The sequence below is a fragment of the Lutjanus erythropterus genome, chromosome 17, assembly GCF_056507025.1.
Source record: "Lutjanus erythropterus isolate fLutEry1 chromosome 17, fLutEry1.hap2, whole genome shotgun sequence".
NCBI lineage: Eukaryota > Metazoa > Chordata > Actinopteri > Lutjaniformes > Lutjanidae > Lutjanus > Lutjanus erythropterus.
In genome coordinates this window covers 26,918,342-26,941,408 of record NC_139333.1, presented here as the reverse complement: position 1 = coordinate 26,941,408, position 23,067 = coordinate 26,918,342, and the positions used below count along the sequence as shown (strand labels likewise).

The window sequence follows — 23,067 nt, the reverse complement described above, 5'->3', positions numbered from 1 at the left end:
AGATAAAACTAATAAGAACAAATAAAGGATTCTGATTCGATAAGTAAAGGCAAGGCAAGGCAATTTTATTTATATAGCACCATTCATACACAAGGCAATTCAAGGTGCTTTACAGAACTTGAAAATGCATTAAATTAGAAACAATAAAAGAGCATTAAAATTGCATTTGAGATAATTAAAAACAAAGCTAAAAGCAGGACAATAAAGAGTTTAAAACATTACAGAAATGCATATAAAGAAAGAAGCAAACATAAAACAAAAGCGACAGCAGAAATATGTAACATATCCACTTCACTGGTAGGCTGCAGTAAACAGTAATGTTTTAAGACCTGATTTAAATAAGCCGGCAGTTTCAGCTGGCCTCAGGTGTTCTGGAAGTTTGTTCCACAGGTGGGGAGCACAGAAACTAAAGGCTGCTTCACCTTGTTTGGTTCTGATCCTGGGAACACTGACTAAACCTGTTCCAGATGATCTGAGGGGTCTTGGTGCTTCATAACGTATAAGCAAATCAGAGATATATTTTAGGTCTTTTGTCCAGAATGACACCAAGATTTCTGGCTTGATTTTTAGGTTTTAGTGTCATGGATTCAAGGTGAGCACTCACTTTTGATCTTTGTTCTTTAGGGCCAAAAACAACTATCTCAGTTTTGTCTGTGTTTAGTTGTAGGAAATTCTGGCACATCCATGTATTGATTTCATCATTGCACTTATTTAACAGATGTAGGGGACTGTAGTCATCTGGTGACACTGTAATATAGAGTTGTGTGTCATCTGCATAAGTATGGAAGGAGATGTTGTGATATTCCATAATCTGAGCAAGAGGGAGCATATAGATGTTGAACAGAAGAGGCCCAAGAATGGACCCTTGAGGAACTCCACATGTCATTTTTGTTCGCACAGATTCATAATTGCCAAGTGACACAAAGAAATCCCTGTCTTGTAAATAAGATTTAAACCAATTTAGCACAGTGCCAGAAAGTCCCACCCACTTTTCAAGTCTGTCGAGCAGAGTCTTATGGTCGACTGTGTCGAATGCAGCACTGAGGTCCAGTAATACCAGAACTGAAATCTTTGATGCATCACTGCTCAGATGAATGTCATTCAGAACTTTTACAAGTGCAGTCTCAGTGCTGTGCTGTGCTCGAAATCCAGACTGATAGACATTAAAGAAATTGTTTTGCACCAAGAAGGCATTAAGTAAAGGATAATCAATGAGTAGGCGTGCGTTAAACGGTTGAAGGCACGACGTGGAGGCGAAGAACCACCTGCAGTGAAGTGACTTGTTTAACGCACACCTACAAGCGGATTATCCCGGTCATTTGCAAACAATATGAAATAAAAGCATTTGCAGATTTTTTTGGTGAAAGTTCTGCACTCAAAATCAAAAGTAATGAAAGAGTGTACTGTTGTCATGACGAGGAATAATTCTGGTCTCTTTTACGAGGAAACTCAGCTGGCTTGCAGCAGTTGATAACGAGTAGCACAGCTTCCTAACTAGAAGTGATGCAAGTGGACAAATGACCACATATATGAGCGATGTCACAACGGTGCACTTCAGATTCCTCCCTCTGTAGATGAGTAAATTAGGTGTCTGAGTTATTTTTTCACAACTAATGTAAATTTCTTAAATCAGCCTTGCTTCTATAACTTCTGTAACTTACTTGTACCTCCAAAAAGTTCCCTTCTTTCCCTCCAAACCATCCTTTTTGACGATATTTCCATAAAAACTAGTTTCTCTTTCATTTGAGAAATAAGTGCATAAAATAATCATATCTGAGTGCAATAAATTATCTGACAAATTAATAATTTCACAGGGAAAGACACTATTATTTTGAAGCACTGGCCCCACGGGCCACCGAGCCCCTACATTTGGTGGCTGAAGTAGATTTTTGTTGATCGAAATGAAACTCAAATCTGGTGATTTCCAGAAGATTTACTGTATCATGATCCATGAATATGTATATCAATATTACAATATAAAATTACATATCCATCAAGTTAGGAGACTTTATTTATATTGTGAGAAAATGTGCTGTTATTTTTTTTTCTTAACTACCTCCTCTCAACAGTTTGACCAATAAAAATGATTTGACCCTAAAATCGTGTAAAATTGGGTCAATACATGAACATGTTTCCATCTTTATTCTCTGAACCAGGCCTGGAAAACGTGTAAGGCTCATCTGTTATTTGCTCTGCTAGTCAGTGTGTAATGTAAAAATGTGTGGACAGCTTTACAACACACCCCAAACAGCTTTTGACACTTCAGCCGTCCCTCTGTTCAGAAAAAACAAAACTCGGTGGTTGGTAGACTTCTCTCTTTCTGACTTTTTGTTGTCCACATGCACCTCCTGCGATCCCGTCTCCTACAACTCTGTTTTCCACCTGTATCCTCTTCTTGTTCTGCAGCCCTTGGACTTAAACAGCCATCCACGAGGGTGCAAGCCAGACCTCCCGACGAGTAGCGTCAGACTGTCTCCAAACCTGTCAAGAACTCACAGCGGGTACCATGGGAGCTTATCCAGGCGGCAGATGAGGAGATGGATTTTGCATTTCATGGCCAATGCACTGACTGGCAGCTGTCAGGGTATTAAAACATGTAGGATCGAGCTACATCCTCACATTAGACAGACGAATATATGAGTACAACTCACGTAACACCTGTCAAACCGTCTCCATACTGAACTGGCTACTATATCCACTTGCTTCATGCTCTCATGGACATTAATTAGACCGCTCTGCGTGTCCTTGCTGCTGCTGATGACCTTGTGCCGCCCAGGAGCTAATGACCAGGGTAACTCTGTGATTAGCATTACCAACACATGGCCCATGAAAGCTTTACCACTTAGTGGAGACCCCTGACATGCGTTCACACATGTAGCAGCCGACAGAGGACACATGCACTAATACACACACTTCACATCCTATCATTATGCCGCACCTGTACAGGCCATGTGCTGCGACTCTTGAGAAAAGTAAATATGGAGGCAGATGGAGTAAGAAGTGATAAAGGGAGTGAAGCTATTCAAAGAGGGACTGTGGAAGAGAGAAAAAAGAAAGAGACGGGAGAGGCAGGAAATGGAACTACTGTGTCAGCAAGTGACTAAGAAAAGCACTTCTGGGAAGATGAAGGCAACAAACAACGAGACGATGAGAGAACGAGGAGTGTTGGGAACCACGCTGATGCTTCAGCTCAGTCTTCATTCAAGGATAAGGCTGATGTTATATGTCTATATAATAAAGAAATCCCATAAAAAGCCCAAAGCATCAATGCATCATTCTGTCTCTCAATACTTCCCTAGTACCCTTCCCCAAGTAAAGATACTCTTTAAAACGAAAAAAAAAGAAACTAAAGTAAAAGCAGAAATACTGATTCAACTTCTTTATTCAAGTAAAAGAGAAAACCTACAGGCTCTGAAATCTACTCAAAGTAAAAAAGTAAAAATGACATTTCTACTGACTGTTTCTGTGCAAAGATAACTGAACCTCACCTCCCTCTCCATCCGTTTTATCCTGTTACGTCTTTAACTTCGTGTTGGTGTTGCTGCGACTTTCATGTCATTTTTGTCTTCTAACGTGCTGCTACATAGTTCTCGTCTTGTTATGTTTTGTTACATCGTTTTTGTTTTGCAACATCTGTTGCAGCATTTTTGTCTCGTTACATCATTCTCATCATCTCACATCTCTTTACACCTTTTATCTTGTTTTTGTCTCATTACATTTTGTACGTCATTTTCATCTTCTACGTCGTTTTTGTCTTGTTACGTCATTCTCATCCTGTGTTTTTTGTGCTTCTCATCTTGTTAAGTCTTTAATGTAATTTTTGTCTTTTACATTGTTTTTGTCATCTTATGTTGTTTTCATCTTGCTACATTTTCATCATTTTTGTCTTGTTATAGGGACTTAATGTTGATCTTTCACTTGTTTCCTGGCGTGAGGAACAGATTTGACAGTTCTAGTCTATACTTGCAAATCCAACAATTTCCAGTAAAAATTACAAAGACCAACTGCTGTCTTCAACCTTCTGTGTTTAGTTTGCTCTACAGCTGTGCACCTTCATGTGCAGACAACACTGGAGCTCTATGGCACAGAGGATCAAAATCAGGCAGTAAGACAGTGAGAGACATAAAGAATATCACCAGTCAGATTGGTTGTGGTGCAATGACCTAAAAATAGCAAAAAACCCCCTCTATGACTCAAATAAACAAGTGCGCAGTTAGCTGGCAGTGGGTCAACAAGAGTTAAAACATTTATGAAACCAGTTAAAATGATGAAAGTGTAGCGTCTAGCAAACACAAGCTGATGGAAAACAACTGGAGACAGCCAGATTTTACTGCATCAACGCACACAAAAAAAAAAAAAAATCTGAGTGAAGCATCATCCGCAGCGTTTCCCTTTAGGTAAGACATCTCTGTAAACAAGCCCGTGGCTGCCATGCATCAAAAGCGCCTGATTAATTCACAACAAGCCTGGAAGCCAATAAAAAGAATTTCTCATCATCAGACTGCGAAGCAACAAGACACACTGAGACGTGGAAGCTCAGTTTAGGAGCCACAACAGAGTGCATCTGTTAGTGATCTAAACTTTGTCTCCCTACTTCCGTTCTCTTTCTGCTTTTCATCTGTTTTCAGGACTGTGTCAACATGTGCCTGCATGTGTATGTATGCAGCACCGTAGACAGCCACGTGTCCATAAACGTGTGTGTGATTTGCATTTATGGTGCACATGCAGTGTCGAGTGAATGAATGAATGAACGGACAGGGTTAAGAACAGGATGTGTGTGCTGTAAACCAGAGTCGAGCATCATTCAGTCCTGGAAGCAGAGCGAGAACATAACTGCAGACAGAGAGCACAGATTGTGTTACAGGAACATCTCCTGGAATAGATCTCTGACTCATTTTCTTCCAATGCATCTCTCTTTTTTTTGTCTCCTCAGTTCTTGGCAGTAAGGCTCTCATGATACACAGGATGATCGGCGTGAAGCAGAAATTGATGATGCTCAATATGTAGATTTTGTTTGTCTTGTGGTGGCTGTGTCACTGAGATTCATTCTTGACCTTCGAACCAGCAGCTTGACAGAGAAATCTCAGCTCTAGGTCCAATTTACAGTCAAGGACACACTTTTATGTCAAGCAAATGTACTTTGCATCAAAAGGTAACAGAAGTTGCTTTAAATTTGTGCTAAATCATGTCTGGTCTTTTCCCTAAAATGTCACATATTTCACTGAGGAACACAGTTGTTCTTAAACCAAATGGTTACGGGACATTTCCTTCCAGAAATCTTCTACATGAATGATGTAGATTAGAGACTAGGGCTGCACAAGTAATCACAAAATTTGCAGTAGCTACAATTTTTTGAGAGACAAAACAGCATTATAATGAAGCACTGTAGTGCTGCAGAGATGTCCTGGCCCACAAATCTTGTTCTCTAGATGTAAGAAAACATGTTTGATTGATTCCAACCCCAACAAATGTCATATCATCTTGATTTTAATTATTTTTTTCAGTGAAATGAAAGTGAAAACGATGCAATAGCTGTCGATAATCGCAATATGATTTCTTTATCATTAAAGCTACTATGTGAATTGTAACAACTTTAGATTTGTTGCCTGATATCAGACAGAACTTTCATGGAGAATCAGTCCACTGGGTGCAGTGGGAAAACTTGAATATCCAGACTCAGGCAATTTAAATTTTTCTCAGGGTATACATTTGTGTTTCTTAACAAAGTGGGTCACATTTGCACAAACTATGTATGCAAAGATTCCCTTGTGTTGTTTTATATTCTACACACAGAACAGTATCTTTAATCCCAGGTTCAAACTACATGATATTTTTTCTGTTACGATGGTCACTGCATCATATTTGGTAATTACTGAGTCATAAATTATTTCCATGTCTTGGCTGAGAGATGATACAGACCACAGAGCGCTCGACAGCGAAGGCACGACTCACCCTACTCTGCCTCTAAATCTCAATACTTGTACTAAACCAACCCAAACCAAAGAAGGTAAGGAGCGCTAGCCAATCAGAGACAGAGTAGGGCAGGTCATGACTTTGCAGCATTTCCCCAAGATCTGTGATCACTTGTTGTCTTTCACAATGTGCGTGATGTCACCAGGAAGGAGGCGCTTGGGACCAACTTCCAGAAACAACTATGCAAATGTGTCTGTGTGCTTATTTACACATCAGAGCAACATTAGCTTTCACATTTGGAATTGTGTTTCTGATAAATCTAATATCGTCTCCAGCTTCTGAGAAAAATATGCTGCTAAATGTTTCGCTGTGTTCTCCAGCTGTTTGCTAACTTTGTGTGTCTACCATTCGGTGCTGGGAAGATAGTGCACACTATTGGCACTCTTTTTGCTACAGAAACAGCTGCCTGATGCTGTCGGAAATGAGAATGACAAGAGCGATTATATGGACCAGAAAGCCAAAATAATGAGATACAAGAGCCTAAAACAAAGGAAGTAAGGAAGCTGCAGATTTGCGTGATAATTTTCTGTAGTTCTGTCAATAAAAGTCACCTATTTTATATTAAATATAGTCACTTGATTCATTGTTAACATAAAAATATACTAAAAGTATACTTCTTCTGGTGCTGCATCGGTGGTTTTCATTCTCCCCGTCTGCATGCCTCACCCCTTTTCTCTCCCTTGATGTGCATATCTCTCTTCCTCTCACATTTAATTCCCAGTCTCTCCTGTGCACCTCTCTTCCTCTCTGCCCGTCTCCCTCTTTCTCTCTCGCACTTCATCTTTTTTTTTCCACCTTCACACTTTTATCCTGGCAGACAGACGAGAAGTGATGTGAGCTACGAGGGTAGAGAGCAGCGGTGGGTGTTTAAAGTCTGCAGAGCTCGTGTACACTTTGTACCCTCACAGCCTTGAAATTTTTTAGAACTTTCCCAAGAGCTAATTTGCATCATGAGTGTGGGTTAGGATGTCTATTTCGGGTCACACTAACGTACACTGAGAGTATTTCTTTCTCTTTTTACTTTGGAGATTAATTCAGAAATCTCAAGGTTCTACTCGGCTCCAGAAAGGAAAAGAAAATCTTTCAAAATCCACTGAAAAGTAAAAAAAAATAAAGAGTATAAAAGTAAGTGGCTTTTCTTACTTTTATGAAAACTAATATTTTAAGATTCCATCAAAAGTTTAAAATACCAACACAAGTAATATATGATTAAAAACATAACTAAATTATCGCTTGCTTGAAATTAGATTCTTCAGTTTCATATTGTGCAGCAGTGCAAACAAAAGGTTTCTCCACGAGTGTTGCTTTACAACGATTTCAAACAATGAAAAATAATTTCAGTCAATAACAGGTATGTTCAATCTGCAAATATTACTTTGACCACTAAGTGGTGCTGTCAACAAAATGCCTGATTATAGACAGAGCCGCCCTGCTGCTACACCTTTTTTAATTAATGTCCATATGGGACAATTAATCACCCTCAAAATGAATCACCCTAATATTAATCAATGTACAAAAAGACCTCTCAATATATGCAAGACCAGAGACAATAATAAATCACCATCAGCTACATAAAAGAGCTCATTCTTTAATTGGTTAAATAAAGGTTTCATGTGGCTCTAATGTGTTCATATGAATCCAGTACACCACCTCTTTCTATTCTAATAAATTTAGGAAAGGAGACAGAACCACATGTATCCAAATGCAACTCTTTACTCCTTTTTAACTATATTATCCAAAAAGACGCCATCTAGTCTCATATCACAATACTGATGCATCAAGCTAGCCCTAGGCTATAATGTTGTTAACTTTACAAGTTGTAATAATAATATAAAATAAATCTTCATAGGAGAAGAATTGCTGACAAATACTGTGCATTAATAAACACTTAAAATGTTCTTATAACCACATTATAGTGTGTCATGGGGATGCCTTTGCTTCAGTGGATTCATTTCAATGACAACAACATTAAAAGTTATATGAAAGCCTTGCCTCTAATGCACTCCGGCTAAATTAACTTTCCTGACTGTTAATCTAAATGGAAATACACATCATCTGTGTCTACCCCGCCCCCGCCCCAAAAAAACCCTGGAGATCTACTAAAGCCCCCAACAACTCACACCACTTCCTGACAAAAAGTCCATTATGTTAATGTTGCCTGGCAACAGGACTCCAGACAGTACAAGGAAAAAAAAAGAAAGAAAAGATTTCTGGCTAATATTGATTCATAGCAGTATAGGTTCCAGGAAGTAACAGCTGGATCACAGTAAGTTTCAACCCTTCATTTCACATGTCTTTTAAAGTCTGCTGCCAGAGGAGCAGGTCAGGGAGCAGCAGAGGGGCGACAGCAGGGAGCATATCGACTCCGAGATGATGAGGAGTAAAGGGAAGCTTCGTCAATCAATACAGCCTGCAGCACACAGCAATCTTTACCCCATGACTCAACCTTGCTTTATTCACCGTTTGTCATTGTGCAGGTTATTCTCTATAAGGAGTAACTGTCTGTGGGATTCAGAGACCATTATTTGACCTCATAGTCTTTCTTTGCATCACATGGGAACACTGCATCTGAATAGAGGTGAAGTCCCCATGGGACCTTATTTCAGAGGAAACATGTACGATAGAGAGAGACAGAGAGACATATAATTGTGTTTATCCTGTTTCAATTGTGCCTTGAATTACACATTTGACAATTTATATCACCACAAAAGTTCCCTGTTTTAAAAAACTGTGTGTAAAAATAGTAAAAGTGGCGTTTAGTTTTGTGTGAAACTGCTCAGTGACCTACATCTCTGATCTTGCACAATATATGTCACCAACGCCAAGATGGCCATCACCTTGGCACATTTCAGCTTGTTCTCCCAGAACGAGGGAACAAGTACTAAAAGAGACGAAAATTACTACAAGTCTGGCCCTGTGAAGAGCTGCAGCGACGTGAAAGGAGAGTTAGTCAGTTCCATAAGAGCTAGGATGCAGTACCAGATCTACAAGCTTATGGTGAGCGTTAAGTGAGCACATTTTTAGAAATATGGTCTTACTTGGGGGGGTGACATGCACGTACAGGGCTGCAAGCGGGAGTCGAACCCACGGCCACTGCAGACGACCTCTACAGGATTTCTTAAAACATGCCTCACTTTGTAGCTCGTTGCTTTAAGACTGGGTTGCATCAACAAAGATTAAAATAAGTTCTAATCAGAGTTGAGCAAAACTAGGTTTAAAATACAGAATCAGAGCTCCGTTGCACAAATAAAAACAGAAACAGAACTGCAACTAATAATTCATCGTCGATTAATCTGTTGATTATTTTCTCGATTAACTGTGAAGTTGTTTGGTCTGTAAAATGTCGGAAAATGGTGAAAAATGGCAAGATTTTCATCTTACTGTATTATAGAAGTAAAGAAACCAGAAAATATTCACATTTAAGAAGCTGAAATCAGAGAATTTGGACATTTTCTTTGTTAAAAAATGACTCAAATCAATTAACAGATTATCAGAATAGATGGTGATTAATTTAATAGTTGATAACTGATGGAATAACCGATTAATTAGTGTCCAGGAATGTACAGTACACATAGATGTTTACCTACGACTCATCATTCATTTCACTGCATCACCACTTCACTCCCTCTCCTCCTCCCAGTTCTCTGCTTGTTTCTCCTCATACATTTGTAAAAACATCCCCTTCACCTCCTTCTCCCTCCAGCACCCGTTCTAACACAGCAGAGCACCAGCTCCACACACTCTCATTGGCTGGCAGTGACATCACTTGTGCAAAGTGTCGAGTCAGACTCCCGCTCGCTCCCTCTGACAGCTGATGCCCTCTTGTGTCCACACAGGAAACCGCAGTCATTTAAAAAATAAAAATAAGTCACTGCTGTCTGTTTATCAGCTGTCCCAAACATCATTTTACATGTTTAACATCTATAGAGAAACTGAAATACTCTGACCTTAAGATCTGTGATGATGAGTGACTTTCACCTTATCGAAGTGATCTGATCCCGACACAAAGTGAGGATGTTAGCGGAGTAAATTGGCTTATGTTTTGTCTGCCCCATTCAGGCCATTAGAGTGAATTAGACTGTGAGCCTTCCTGATTATTAAAACTAACAGGATCATATTCGGTCTCTTCCCTCTGCTGCTAATGGTTACTTACTGCACGGTGTAATCTGCCCTCTGGTGTTCTCAGGTTACTACAGCAACATCCTGCATCACCACAATCTGATGCTCCATGTTTATGTTGAGGTTTATTTTTTTTATATTTTTGCTTGTTTAGTTATAGGTGCAAATTACGCCACTCACTGCATAACCTGTAAATTATTTCCTCTGTAAAAGAACAAATTCAGCACTGGGCTGCATGGACTATCAATTTTATGTAGATTAATATTCCAATTATTTCTCAATTAATTCATTAATTCTGTAAAACGTCAGAAAATAGTGGAAAATGCAAACCAGACGAGTTCCTCGATCTTGAGGTGAGGTTATTAAATTTTTTGATTTGTCAAACCAACAGTCCAAAAACTATTCAGTTCAACACTTTGTCAAGATGAGAACAAACAGCAAAGTCTCACATTTGAGAAGCCAGAACCATAAAATGAGTGGCATTTTTCTTCATAATTAACTTCAAAATTAGAAGAATCCTTAACTAAGGATTAATTGATTATCAGAAGAGTTGTAGATAAATTTTATGTGAATGGACTAATCAAAGCTATAATTTGTCTTTCTTCAAGAGTATAAAAAATAATATTTTATGTTATTAATATGAATGTATTTGTAGGCATTGTTGCCATGTTTCTTCATGAAATGATGCCACGCTTTGGGCTGTTCCTTCCTCTCTGCCATGACTCCTTGTTGAAAGTTTTTCAGCAGCGTAAACACAGTTTTACAGTGTTTTGCAATGCACAACTGTCACATTCCCTTCCCTACTTGTAGTGAATGTGAAAGGAAACATCATGATAGGAAGTATGACGTGTGATACAGATCAAAGACCAGGTTCAAATAAACACGGCGACGTTGGATTTTTGTAAATGTCAAAATTACAATAAGTCAGACGATCTGTATTTAGGGTGTCCTACCTTGCGGCTGGTGTAGTGGGCGTGTTTGGCCAGTTTGCCGTTGAGTCCCTGGAGGAAAACCTCATCTGTGACTTTGCCCACGTTCATACAGGCTTCATCCAGCACAGAGAAGATGCCCTTATGCTGCTGCTCCACCAGATCCACAATGATCTGGTTATTAAAGTAATCAATCTGACAAACAGAGGACACAGAGGACAAAAATCAAAGGTATTGAATTTCATTCTGTACAACTAAGAGAGGTTGAGAGACACCCAACATCCTCTGAATAATTATAAGAAATGAAAACGTTCTTCCAACCATAAAGCAAATAAATTAAACACAGCAGGACTATTATCCATACATGTTTCCAGGGGATTCCTTCTCGCTGATACTCTTCCTGTTCCTGCTTCAGCACCAGCTGGATGAAAAGCTGCTGCAGCTTCTCATTACAGTAGTTGATGCAGAACTGTTCAAAGCTACAAAACATGAAACAGAGGAGAGTGAATGTATGAGGTGCTTATTGATAGTCTTTATCTACAGTAGATGTCAATCGGCACGCGCCCAGTTTGGAGAAGCAGAGATGAGTGCCAGCACAGAAGCTACACAATGTTCTGCTGTGGACGGAGTCAGCGGAAAAATGTATTTTAGCCACCTAAAAGAGAGCCATCAAAAAAATCTGTCTGAGTTTAAGTGTAATTTATCTGTATTTGGAATATTTTCACCCTTTAACTTGCCATGAGACAGTTTTTTCTGATGGGAAACTGCTGTTGTATAAGCCAAATACTGCTCTCATCTCACCCAACCAAACTCCACTGGCAAAAACAGTAATTTTATGTTGCAGAACATGGGAGTTGCTGGTCAACCGCAGTCTCAGTCGATTAGTTTGTTTGTGTTATTGTGTCACTGACATATTGTGCATAAGACAAAAGTCACACAGTAACACAAACAAAACCAACCAATCAAGGCAGCTGTAGACCAGTACCTCCTCTGTTCTGCAACGGTGAACAATGGTTTTGCCAATGGAGTTTGGTTGGTTTGGAGAGAGCGATGTTTAGCATATGTAACTGCAGTTTCCTGTCAGAAAAGGCTTTCTGACAGCAGGGTAAAGCAGTGAAAATACACTAAATGTCATGAACACTAAAACTAATATTGTTTTCTTTTTTAGGTGGGCCATTTTTTAGGTGGCTAAAATACATTTTGCTACACTGATCCAGTTTAAGGTCTTACATAGGACACACCTATCCAAAGTCAAACTTGATAAACTGTTTAACACAGGTGATGTGTGTGACAGATGCTGTTTATCCCCTGCCAATCACACACATATGTTTTTTTCCTGTCCAAAGCTGAGTTCATTTTGGTCCTCTTTTTATGATACACTTTCAAAAGCTCTAAATAAACCTGTAATTCCAAGCCCATTGACCTCTATTTTTGGTGTCCCTAAAGAATTCATTTGTTTTACCTCAAAGGAGAGCAATATCATTGCTTTTGCCTCTGTGGTTGCCCGCAGGCGTATCTTACTTCACTGGAAGGATCAGAAGCCTCCATCTCCTAATTCTTGGCTGAAAGACTTAATGTCCTTCCTATACTTAGAGAAAATTAAGTATAGTATAAGGGGTCACTCTGAAAAATTTAACAATATTTGGGATCCTATTCTGTCCTATGTCAATTCTATTCCTTCTCTGGAAGATTAACATAATATATTAAGTTGTTTTGAGGAGTGAATGGTACATGTAGCCCTACACACAATACACTTAAATTTTAGAATTTCTTTCAGTTCCTCCCATATGTGGGTTTTACTTGTTTGTCTGTTGTTTTGATGTTGTGTTTGTTAACACAGGTTTGGCTCTCAAGTTGGTGAAGTAGGAGGGTCAGCTTGTGTTTTGTGTTTATATAGTTGTTTAAAATGTAAAAATGGGTGACATGTCACACTGTGGATATACATCATATATTGATAACCCAATAAAGATACATGTGAAAAAAAAAAAAATACATTTTGCTGTCAATTCTGTCCACAGCAGTACATTGCTTTGCTTCTTTCACCAACCACCGACTTCAAATAATCCAAACCATCCCTTTAAAACACGACACAAATGTAAAATACTTAATATAAAGATGCTGATGTTTTGATGCTTTTTATATTGGTGGAATATTCTGTCTCATTCGAACCTGTTGTTCTGGAAAATCTCAAAACCGTAGATGTCCAGCACGCCGATGACCGTGTTCTTCCCGTGGACTCTGGCGTCGTAGTTTTTCACCTCGATGATGTCATTGATCCGTCCCACAATCCAGCAGAACAGACGCTCATACATGGCCTGAGGACGACAAAAATATTAAATAAATGAATGTGCTGAAGTGTGGAGCGGACTAATGGTGATCAGTGCCTTGCTCAGGGGCACAGACTAGTCTGGCACACAGACGAGGAACAGTTACAGATGGGTCCGCTCAGAGTGAAATGTCACCATATGAGTGAGTCAGACGTTTGTTCACAGCCCACAGTGCCGGTCCTCAAGCTGCCCACATGCATTGCTTCCTCCTCAGTCTCCAGCCTCTGTCTGGAGTCATAACATTGTGACTCATGCTTGTGTGAATCAGTGTGAATCGCAGTAAAAATATCGCAGAGCGTTTAACAAAATGTCATCACCCTGCGGACATCAGCAGGCCAGTGTTGTGTTTTTTTTTGTTCTGTTTTGTGCAGCCTGACCAACATGTAATTTCCTCTATCCTCTCAGTAATAACCTTGGCAAGAGCATCCCGTCCGTAGCTGGCCTCCTGCGTCGTGTGCTGTTTCTCGATGACGTCTCGACCCGTGGCTACAGTGCGGTAGAGCAGGGCCTTCTCCACGTTTTCTTCTTTGGTGGACAGCAGCTCCCTGATCACAGACACCAGCTTTTTGTTCTCTATCAAGGTCACGTCGCCGTCCACACCGAACGTCAGGTTGCCCTAGAAGAGAAACCAGAGAGAAGAGCTCATTCCTTTGTGCATAATATTTTTTTTCCAATTTTATGAAAGAGTATTGGGAATAAATGTCAAACCTTCCATTTTTACTAGGATTCTCCCACATTTTTTTAATATAAAAGTTCAATTATGAGGTACAAAATCTGAATTATAAGTATAAGAATTACCAGATGCAGGATGGTGGCCAGGATCTTGTAAACAGTCTGAATCTCATCCCCCGTGAAACCGATCACTTTCATGGCATCGGCCACAGCTTTGAAATCAGCTCCATCGTTGATGCAGGACTGGAGAGAGAAAGGAGAAATGTTGGAGAAGGATGATTACAAATTACCAAAAAGGAACGATGTAATGCAATGTTTTGTCAGGTTTTAAAATAACTAATATCCTTAAAAGCTGGTTGATTTGAATTGAACATTGTACATTTTTCATGTGTTTTGTCAAGAGGTGTTAGACCTTTTCCAAAGTCAAATTCAAGCACTTTTCAAGCACTTTCATGGTGCATTTTCAAGCTTTTCCAGCACCTTACAACTGGAGTAAATGGCATATTTATATAAATATTAATGCTCAAAATATTTAAATTGGATGTTATAGTGCTAAAAACAACCACAATTATGTTTCAGGACAGAATTCTACAGAACAGTGACAAACTAAAGAAAAACACAAAGTTTCATGTTTTAAAATTTAATTTAATTATAATTATAATTTAATTCTAATTATTTAAATGAAAAAGGGTAGCAAATAAGGCAACCTATCGATTATGAAGTGATAATTAAATTAATTGCCAACTATTCTGCTTAATTAAAAAAGTAATTACAATGACTTTTTTAATTAAAACATGTCCAAATGCTCAGAGTTCAGCCTTTAAAATGTGAATATTTTCTGGTTTCTTTCCTCCTCTCTGACTGTAAATGAATATATTTGGGTTGTGGACAAAACAAGACATTTAAGGATGTCACCTTGGACTTTGAACACCATTTTTCTGCCATTTTATGGACCAAAGATTGATCGATTAATGAGAAAATCATTGACAGATCAACTGATAAAGAAAATAACTGCTCAAGGAAAGAACATATGCACGTCCGTGTGCTCCAAATGTTTGGACCAATTTTTCAACTGAGAAGATCGTGACAGGAACAAAAAAAAGAAGCCCAAATTCTCTGATTTCTGCTTTTGTGAAAGTAATGCAATCACACCTTCAAGCAAATTCAAGCACTTTATCCAAATTCTAGGCACTTTTCAAACCTTGGAAACTCTACATTAAAATTCAAGCGTTTTCAAGGAACCCTGTTTGCCTCGGAGCCACAGTCTTTTCCCTTCTCCTCCAATTAATCCAGCCGGGATATCAAATTCCCACAGTTAATTAAATTACACTGGTGCTGAACTGTGATGTCTCGTTATATAAAAATAGGAGCTGCTGAGGCACACAGTGTACAAACCGCCACCTCAGCTGTTTGGTTGTATTGTGTTCCATGACATCAGGCTGTTTGTTGCTGTCAAGTGGTTTTGTTCCTACTCATTAAGCTCACGCAAAGACGGCGGCACGCAGCAGAAAGAAACACTCCTCTGTACAGCAACATAATGACGATTCCTGAGAAATCCTGGTCTTTGATACTTTATTCTCTAAACATATGATTTGTGTGGTTTGTTTCAAAAACTTGTAAACTGTGGTGAGAAAACACACAATTCTAAGTTATGTACTCGACTGTATTTATACTTCTGCAAACAAACTTGATATCACACTCAGACTTTCGTTTTTTGGGGGTTTTCGTACACTTTTACCCTTTTTTTATTTGTTTGTCTGTGTGTAGGCAAGTTGAACTGCATGTCAGCTGTTTAGACTACCTTCATCTGCCCTCCAACTTTGATGTAGTTGTAGGCTGTCGGGTCCTTCTGGATGTGAATAGAGCGTAACAGGGAGTCAGGAGCTCCTCTGAGCAGCTGGTGGAGAACAAGAAACACACAAACTTACTTACAACACTTCATACAACACCTTTGTCATGTTTTTATAGCTATTATACAGCTACAACTTATTTACATTGTGTAATTTTATCCATATATAATGTATATATTGCTGCCTGAGTCATTAGCATGCCTACAATCTTTGAATTTATCCATAGTAAAAGTTGGTCAACATACTCCCCATTTGAAGAAGCAGAGAGAAGTATCAGCACAGAAGTTAAGTGTATATAAAAAATGTATATTAGCTACCTAAAAAAGGACCATCTAAAAAGACTTAATTGGTTTAAGTGGCCTCTTTATTTCACCACTTTATCTTGCCCTGGAAAACCAGCCAAATACCCTCCCCAGACTCCTTTGGCAAAATCAGGAATTTTACCTTACACGACACAGTTGTTGCTAGCCCATAACTGTTGTGATTGTTTAGTTTGTCTGTGTTGTTGTGTGACTTTTGTGAATCTGAACTATCCTTTTAAAACACCGAAATCATACGATGACACAAACAAACTAACAGATCAAGGCAGCGGTAGACCGTGATCTGCAAAGTAAAGTTCATGGTTTTGCTAATGGAGTTTGGTTGGATTGGAGAGAGCGATATTTGGCTTATATAACAACGGCTGCACGTCAGAAAAGGCTGTCTGATGGCAAAGTAACATACCTCTCCATACATTTTCAGATTTTTAAACATATACTAATACAAAAAAAAAATACTCTGTACCTCTTTCTATACCATGACACAAAGAAAAAATATCTGCGGCACACAAAACAGGATTTTATTTCTTTTTCTAAGTTAAAAACCTGCACACAGTGCTGATACAAAATAAAAAGTCTGTCTGGTTTTGCTGTGCTGCAAGCCAAATTTCATGCAGGATGAGTTTTTAGATTATTTCTTTTATAGCCTTGGTACTTTCAGTACTATTAACTGTTAGCACTGCATTGTTTTTAAACAGATGGTATCAAAAAAGACACAGATACTTCAATACTTTAGGCAATTTTAGTACACTTAAACTGATAAAAAATGTTGTTCAGTGGCTAAAGTACCCCGAAACTTCTGGTGCTTCTCAAACTTGGGAGTGTGCCAGTGGCCATCTACTGTAGGTAAAACACTTACTATGAATAAGTACGTCATACAACCCCACTTATAATAATCTGAACTATCCCTTTAATGCGTCTATCAAGAAGATCTCTTCATGTTCTCAGACTCAACATCCAACACAAACCTTTGCCTCATTTTCTACTCAGTAAACTCCTACATGCAGGAACAAAAGGTCTCTTGATGACTCAGAAAAGCTGCATGGAGTCATGTTCCTGCTGGTCAGTTCAGTCATTCACAAACACAGTATCAACTGCGCGCCCAGCATAAACTGCACATACACTCTCTTCACATGCAAACACACAGGTGCACACACACACACACACACACACACACACACACACACACACACACACACACACACACACACACACACATTTACCTGGTAAAATGAATGAAAGCTCCTCTCTCCTGGCTGCTGGAAAATGACCCTGGACTGGTGGGGACAAAAAAAGATGCAAAACAGAACAGTGTAAGAAAAACCAGCTGTGTTAAAGCAACAAACAAGAGAGGGAAGTTTTGTCACAAAAGCTCCATTACCATAGACATAAATATGTGGACACCACAGTGGCCACTTTGGCTCGTTGCTGTGATAAAGTCACCGCCACTGTGCTCAACATACATTTCTCAACCAATCAACAAATCATTTTTAAATTCATGAGAGATGTAACTGTTATAGTGCTTTTTATACAGAGAAACAGCAGCTCCCTGTTTTGCTTGTATTTGTTTGCAGGTCAGTCTTGCCTTGTTCAATATGACGGTGGCACATATGTCTTTGTTTCTTACTACACAGGCCACTGGTTCCCAAAGTTTTTGGCTTGCGACCCTTTAAAGCGGATCCATGTCTACTTGCAACCTTTTGTGACAGGTTGAAAGTCTCATGTTCCTTACTCAGATTGTTTCATTTAAATACCCGCAATTAAAAAGAAGTCCATAAAATGAACCTAATCTGTGTAGCAGAACAGGTTCTTAATTTCCTGCAGTGTCTTGTTTGTTATCACGCAACCTCAACAGACATCCAGAAACCCGGTTTGTGCACCACTCATGTGCACCATGGAGGGATAAAGAGAACCATGGCCACCATATGACTAACAGTCCTGTGTGGGAATAATCAGCACATTTGGAGTACATTCTGAAGAAATGCTTGGCTTAAACAACCAGTTGTATAACAAACAAACTCATTCTACAGTAGGTACAATACAGTCTTATTGTACTAAATAAGTGGAAAAAAAAACACTGACTTCATTATCACCAGGTAAGCTACCCTGGTTCGCTGAAGTGCCTTTACCTTTTCCAGCAGGTAGTTGTTGATGTGGCCCCCGATGGGATCCCCCTTGAAGTCAAAGTTGATGTCCATGTACTTGCCAAAGCGGCTGGAGTTGTCATTGCGGTTGGTCTTGGCGTTCCCGAAGGCCTCCAGGACACAGTTGGATTTAAGCAGCATGTTTTTTACCCTGCAGGGAGGCACGGCGATATCACAGGTTAGGAGGTCGACCAGGTACAACCGGGATGAAGGAGTGACCACATCTGTAGCCCCACTGTACCACCAGACCAACATCAAGAAGTGTTTACCACAGCCTGCTTTTTTTGTAATTGAATGTAATGTGAAACTTACGGAGAATTATTACCGGATACTGCAGTTCCCTCGACTCCATGGACCTTTTAAGTATCTTTGTTTTTATTTTATGACCTGCAAGTTTATTGTTCTGATTCACTCTCATCAGCGTTGTTTCCAGTCAAAGCAGGCAGTCAGACAAAGTTAATAAACATCACAGAGCATTTAGCAGCTAAAGAGCCACAGATTTTTCTCAAGTTGGTCAAAACACAACTCTAAATAAATGTTAATGTAGCTCAGAGTTTGCTAAATAAGAAACTTTTTGCACTTTTTCACCCTCTATCAACTTTATAAGATGATGATCTGCCAATAATGTGTTTATATCTTGTTGTGCTGCCCCCAATAATGGAGGTTTATTACAAAGAAAAACACAGACATTTATAAAAAAAATTGAATCGTGACTACGAATCCTGGCCAGACCAGAGATAGACCCATCCAGGCTGATAAAATAACTGATGATTTCACAGCTGATCATTTTAAAACGAAGTTCATATAACCTATAGTTGATGCACAGCTGAGTGTACAACAGGCTCAGATGTAGTAAGCAAAGATGGATGATTTAACATGCCAAATATAACTGACAACAATAACAGAGATCAGTTCTGACTCTTCAAATGTTCAGTTCATCAAAAACTTCGCAAACATACTTTGGCGTTTATGGAGCATTTTGCTTTATAAATTCAAATGAAATGCTTTGACATAATCTGTCAAATCAGGTATTATTATAGTCAATATATTACAGCTGTACTTTCATTATTGGCATATTATAAATTTCTAATTACTAGCCTTTAATCTTTCGGTCCTGATATTTATTCTGCAACCCCAATACTATTCAAGGAATTTTCTCTAACTTAAACATTTGGCTGAAGGCAAAAATACATTTAAAAGTGAATTTTCTTTTTTTTTTTCTAGGAGATATTACATTGAAATCTGCTAGCACAAGGGCAGAGGACTGTGGAGGAAATAAAAAAACATACAATTTTATAATAATACACATATTCCTGTCACACAGAGACTGGCTGATCTCTGACCCAAATGAGATCATGATGACCCACATTTCCTGCTGGTATAACCTACACTTACTATATTATATATGACTTAACAGAGCAAGTACAATGCATTAATTCAACATGTGCACTAACGTTAACAATTCCCCCCAGTAAAATACTTCTGATTCTGATTTTGATAACGTCCACTTTGGTCCACTTTGTATGTGCATTTGTGCAGTTTTTGGAAGTTCTATATATTCAAACGTATCTCCAGCTGTTTGTTTTCACCATTTAACCGTAACTGTGACATAAGAGTTGACCTTAAAACCTTTTCCCTGCACAAATCTTATCTTAATCTCTGACCTACATTTTGTCTACTTCGAATCAAAGCTCATCTCCTGCTTTCCTCCTAAGATCCATCGAGTTTCCATACACTTTCAATATAACCATCCTGTAATACGGTGAAGAGTCCACACCCACTCAGTTATCAGTGTGGACTTGTTGAGCTGTAACTTATCTCACTGTGATTGAACAGACTTTGACTATTGACAGTGTTCGTTCACTGACATAACCTACTTCTTAGCTGTGATAAAATAATATAACAGTGACCTGTAATAAATGTCACTGCTGTCTGATAAGAAATATTAATGAGCCATGAAGTTTTTGTGGATGTTATTGTTCTTGACAGATCTTAGAAATAGGTCAAAACTATGATTTACACTCTCATTTGGCTAAACAAAACACATCCGTATGCGATGTACCAACAGGATTTTGTGGTGAAAATTTCCAGTGAGTCACTGCAGCAGGAGCAATGATGCATCATAACCGTAATACACAAATTAACAGGAGAAAAAAACTCCTCCCCATCTGGTAATATCTGATCACCAAACCAAGCCTGTTTGCATAAGTGTGTTTAGGTGTGACAGTGTCAGTAACTCACCTTTCAACTTCAGCCCTCTGATTTGGATTGGTGATAGCAGCGATATACTGCATGATATACTTGCTGGCTTCTGTTTTTCCTGCTCCACTTTCCCCTGCAACAACAAAAACACACACACAAGGCAAATTAAACAACAGTAAACCACCAAACCTCGAGTATTTTAAATAGCTAAACATTAAAATGTCATCAGAAACCCCAAAAACTGAAAAGAATTCCCTAATTTATTTTTTTTGCCACCACACTGCAGTCTAAGACTCTTCACCACAGCCTGATTTGCTGTTTTCTGTTGCAAATGCATTTTAATTTTGAAATCTACACTGTGTGTCACAAAAATATTACAAACTAATCTTCATCTTTTAGCAGCACTATTAGACCAAGCTGCATCTTTGTCTTTGTATGCATTCATGACACACACAGAGTGTAGGGCGTTGAGCAACTTTTCAACCCTGCAGAGATCTTTGAAGGTTTGACACTGCCTGGCAAACATCTTTATGAGATCAAAACATTTCTTAATTAAAACTGCTGAGCGATATTAACACACTGTGCAGACTTTTTGTCTGATTCTTGCCCTGGAATGGATTCATGAGAAGATATCAGGGGCTCAGTTCCCCGTCTGACCACTGGGTGGCGCTTCATCCTCTGTACATGCTGTCACACAGCTTGAGACCACATGAAATATCTTTTATTTTTAGGAAACATGCTTTTGTTTTCAACAGATGTTTTTTTTAATATCTTGATACCACTTTATAAAAACACTACTTTTATAAATTACTTCGGTTCATTATTAGGTTATAAAACATAACATAACATTATTAGGTTGTAAACACTTTATAAATCATTAAACAGTTATAAAGAAGTTATATGGTCTGGAAAACCAATTTCTGAGAAAAACAGACAGTTTCTCATCAACATGTCATTTTAAACATAACTATACAATATAATATAACATAATAATATGCTCTGGAAACACCTGTGCTGATTATATATGAAAAATAATGTGTTTTTAAGTTTAGAAAGATTGTCTCCTTAATTAAAATCATCATAACTCAGCAGTTTGCTTTGTTACAAATGTCAGACGTGTATTTAAGATACAAGTTACTTGGTTTATATACAAAACACCTTTTTTTGTAGATTGTAACTGTAATATTTCTATAATTTAATATTTAAGATTAACTTACCAACAAAATTAGGTTCTAAGTATCATATCTTTTATTGTTACTGCATATAAAATGGCTGTTATGATGTAATTTTGTTTAGAATTTTGGAAATAAATGAAGATTTAATTAATAAAAAAAAAGAATTACAGTATGTTGAAGTGTTAAATTTCTGGCAGGCTGCATATGTTCTGGATTTTTACACATATAAAAGTACTTTTGGTGAAATATTCACCCTTGCAGTTTCTATACATCAATGTGGGCTCACTATTTGGCAAGATCCAGTTCCTGCTTACTCCTAATTAATCTTATCAATGAGTGATTACTACTGATACTGAAAATATCAAGGAAAACAATACTGCCAAAGTCTCAGAGTATGTGTTTGGTCATTTGACGTGTTAATTTAATGCCAAATTAAACTTTCTGATTATTAAGATATGCTGTCGGTGGTTAAATTCAAGTAATTTATTAACAAATATCTGTTGAAGCTGACAGGTATAAATGCTTCTGATGGTGAAAACAGAATAAACTAAAAAAAGTAATGAGATCTGCGGTCACTGTCACTGTTGTCCATTTCATCTAATGTGCTTATTAATGAATTTTAAGGTGTTTATACAACCTAATTAATAACTAATATAAATCATTTTAGGGGTAGTTTTATTGTAAAGTGGTACCAATATTTTTTTTTATTAGTCTTTGCTACAGAACATCTCTCAGGAGAGAGAGAGAAAGAGAAAATAAATGATCATTGCAGTGGGACTTCATATTAAAAGGCAAATAAAACCCAACCTGCTCAGAAAAGATAAGATCCCAAACTTTAATTTGTAAAAAGTACAAGAGAGTGAAGCGTCTTTGTGCTCTCTGTCTGGTCCATGCAGGGGGGCATCCCGTGTTACCTGAGATGACAATACAGGTGTCTTTGTTCCTCCTCTTCATGGCTTTGTAAGCAGCGTCAGCGATGGCGAAGAGGTGGGGCGGCCTCTCGTACAGCTCGCGGCCCTTGTACTGCTCGATGGTGTCGCGGCCGTAGATGTTCATGGCACGGTAGGGATTGACGGACACCACCACCTCCCCGATGTAGCTGTAGATCCTCCCCTTCTCAAACCTGAAGGAGGACACAAAAAAAGGACATTTAGGAACTTAATCAAATGTTAGGCTGAAGACTGAAAGTTCTGCAACAACATTTTCACCTTCTGTATTTATAAGCATTCACATGTCAGATTAAAAGAACAAGAGCCCATGTTTAATTGTATAGTTTCATAGTTTGGACTCCATAGACTGACTACAGGCTTTTTTGAAAATAAACTGCTCCCATGTTTGTACTGTTATGGTGAAATATGA

At 38.5% G+C, this 23,067-nt stretch overlaps 1 protein-coding gene across 1 annotated transcript in view; it reads right to left on the bottom strand.

The window, feature by feature from the left end:
- myo1d (myosin 1D) overlaps positions 1 to 23,067 on the bottom strand; it is a 148,093-nt gene that overhangs the window by 96,565 nt on the left and 28,461 nt on the right. The window contains exons 2-11 of the mRNA XM_084740389.1: positions 22,623 to 22,831; positions 20,573 to 20,666; positions 18,317 to 18,482; positions 17,411 to 17,464; positions 15,822 to 15,917; positions 14,147 to 14,263; positions 13,761 to 13,964; positions 13,191 to 13,336; positions 11,386 to 11,500; positions 11,046 to 11,216 (exon numbers count right to left, since the gene is read on the bottom strand). Coding sequence (XP_084596515.1) covers positions 11,046 to 11,216; positions 11,386 to 11,500; positions 13,191 to 13,336; positions 13,761 to 13,964; positions 14,147 to 14,263; positions 15,822 to 15,917; positions 17,411 to 17,464; positions 18,317 to 18,482; positions 20,573 to 20,666; positions 22,623 to 22,831 — 1,372 coding nt within the window. The remainder of the gene's footprint in view (positions 1 to 11,045; positions 11,217 to 11,385; positions 11,501 to 13,190; positions 13,337 to 13,760; positions 13,965 to 14,146; positions 14,264 to 15,821; positions 15,918 to 17,410; positions 17,465 to 18,316; positions 18,483 to 20,572; positions 20,667 to 22,622; positions 22,832 to 23,067) is intronic.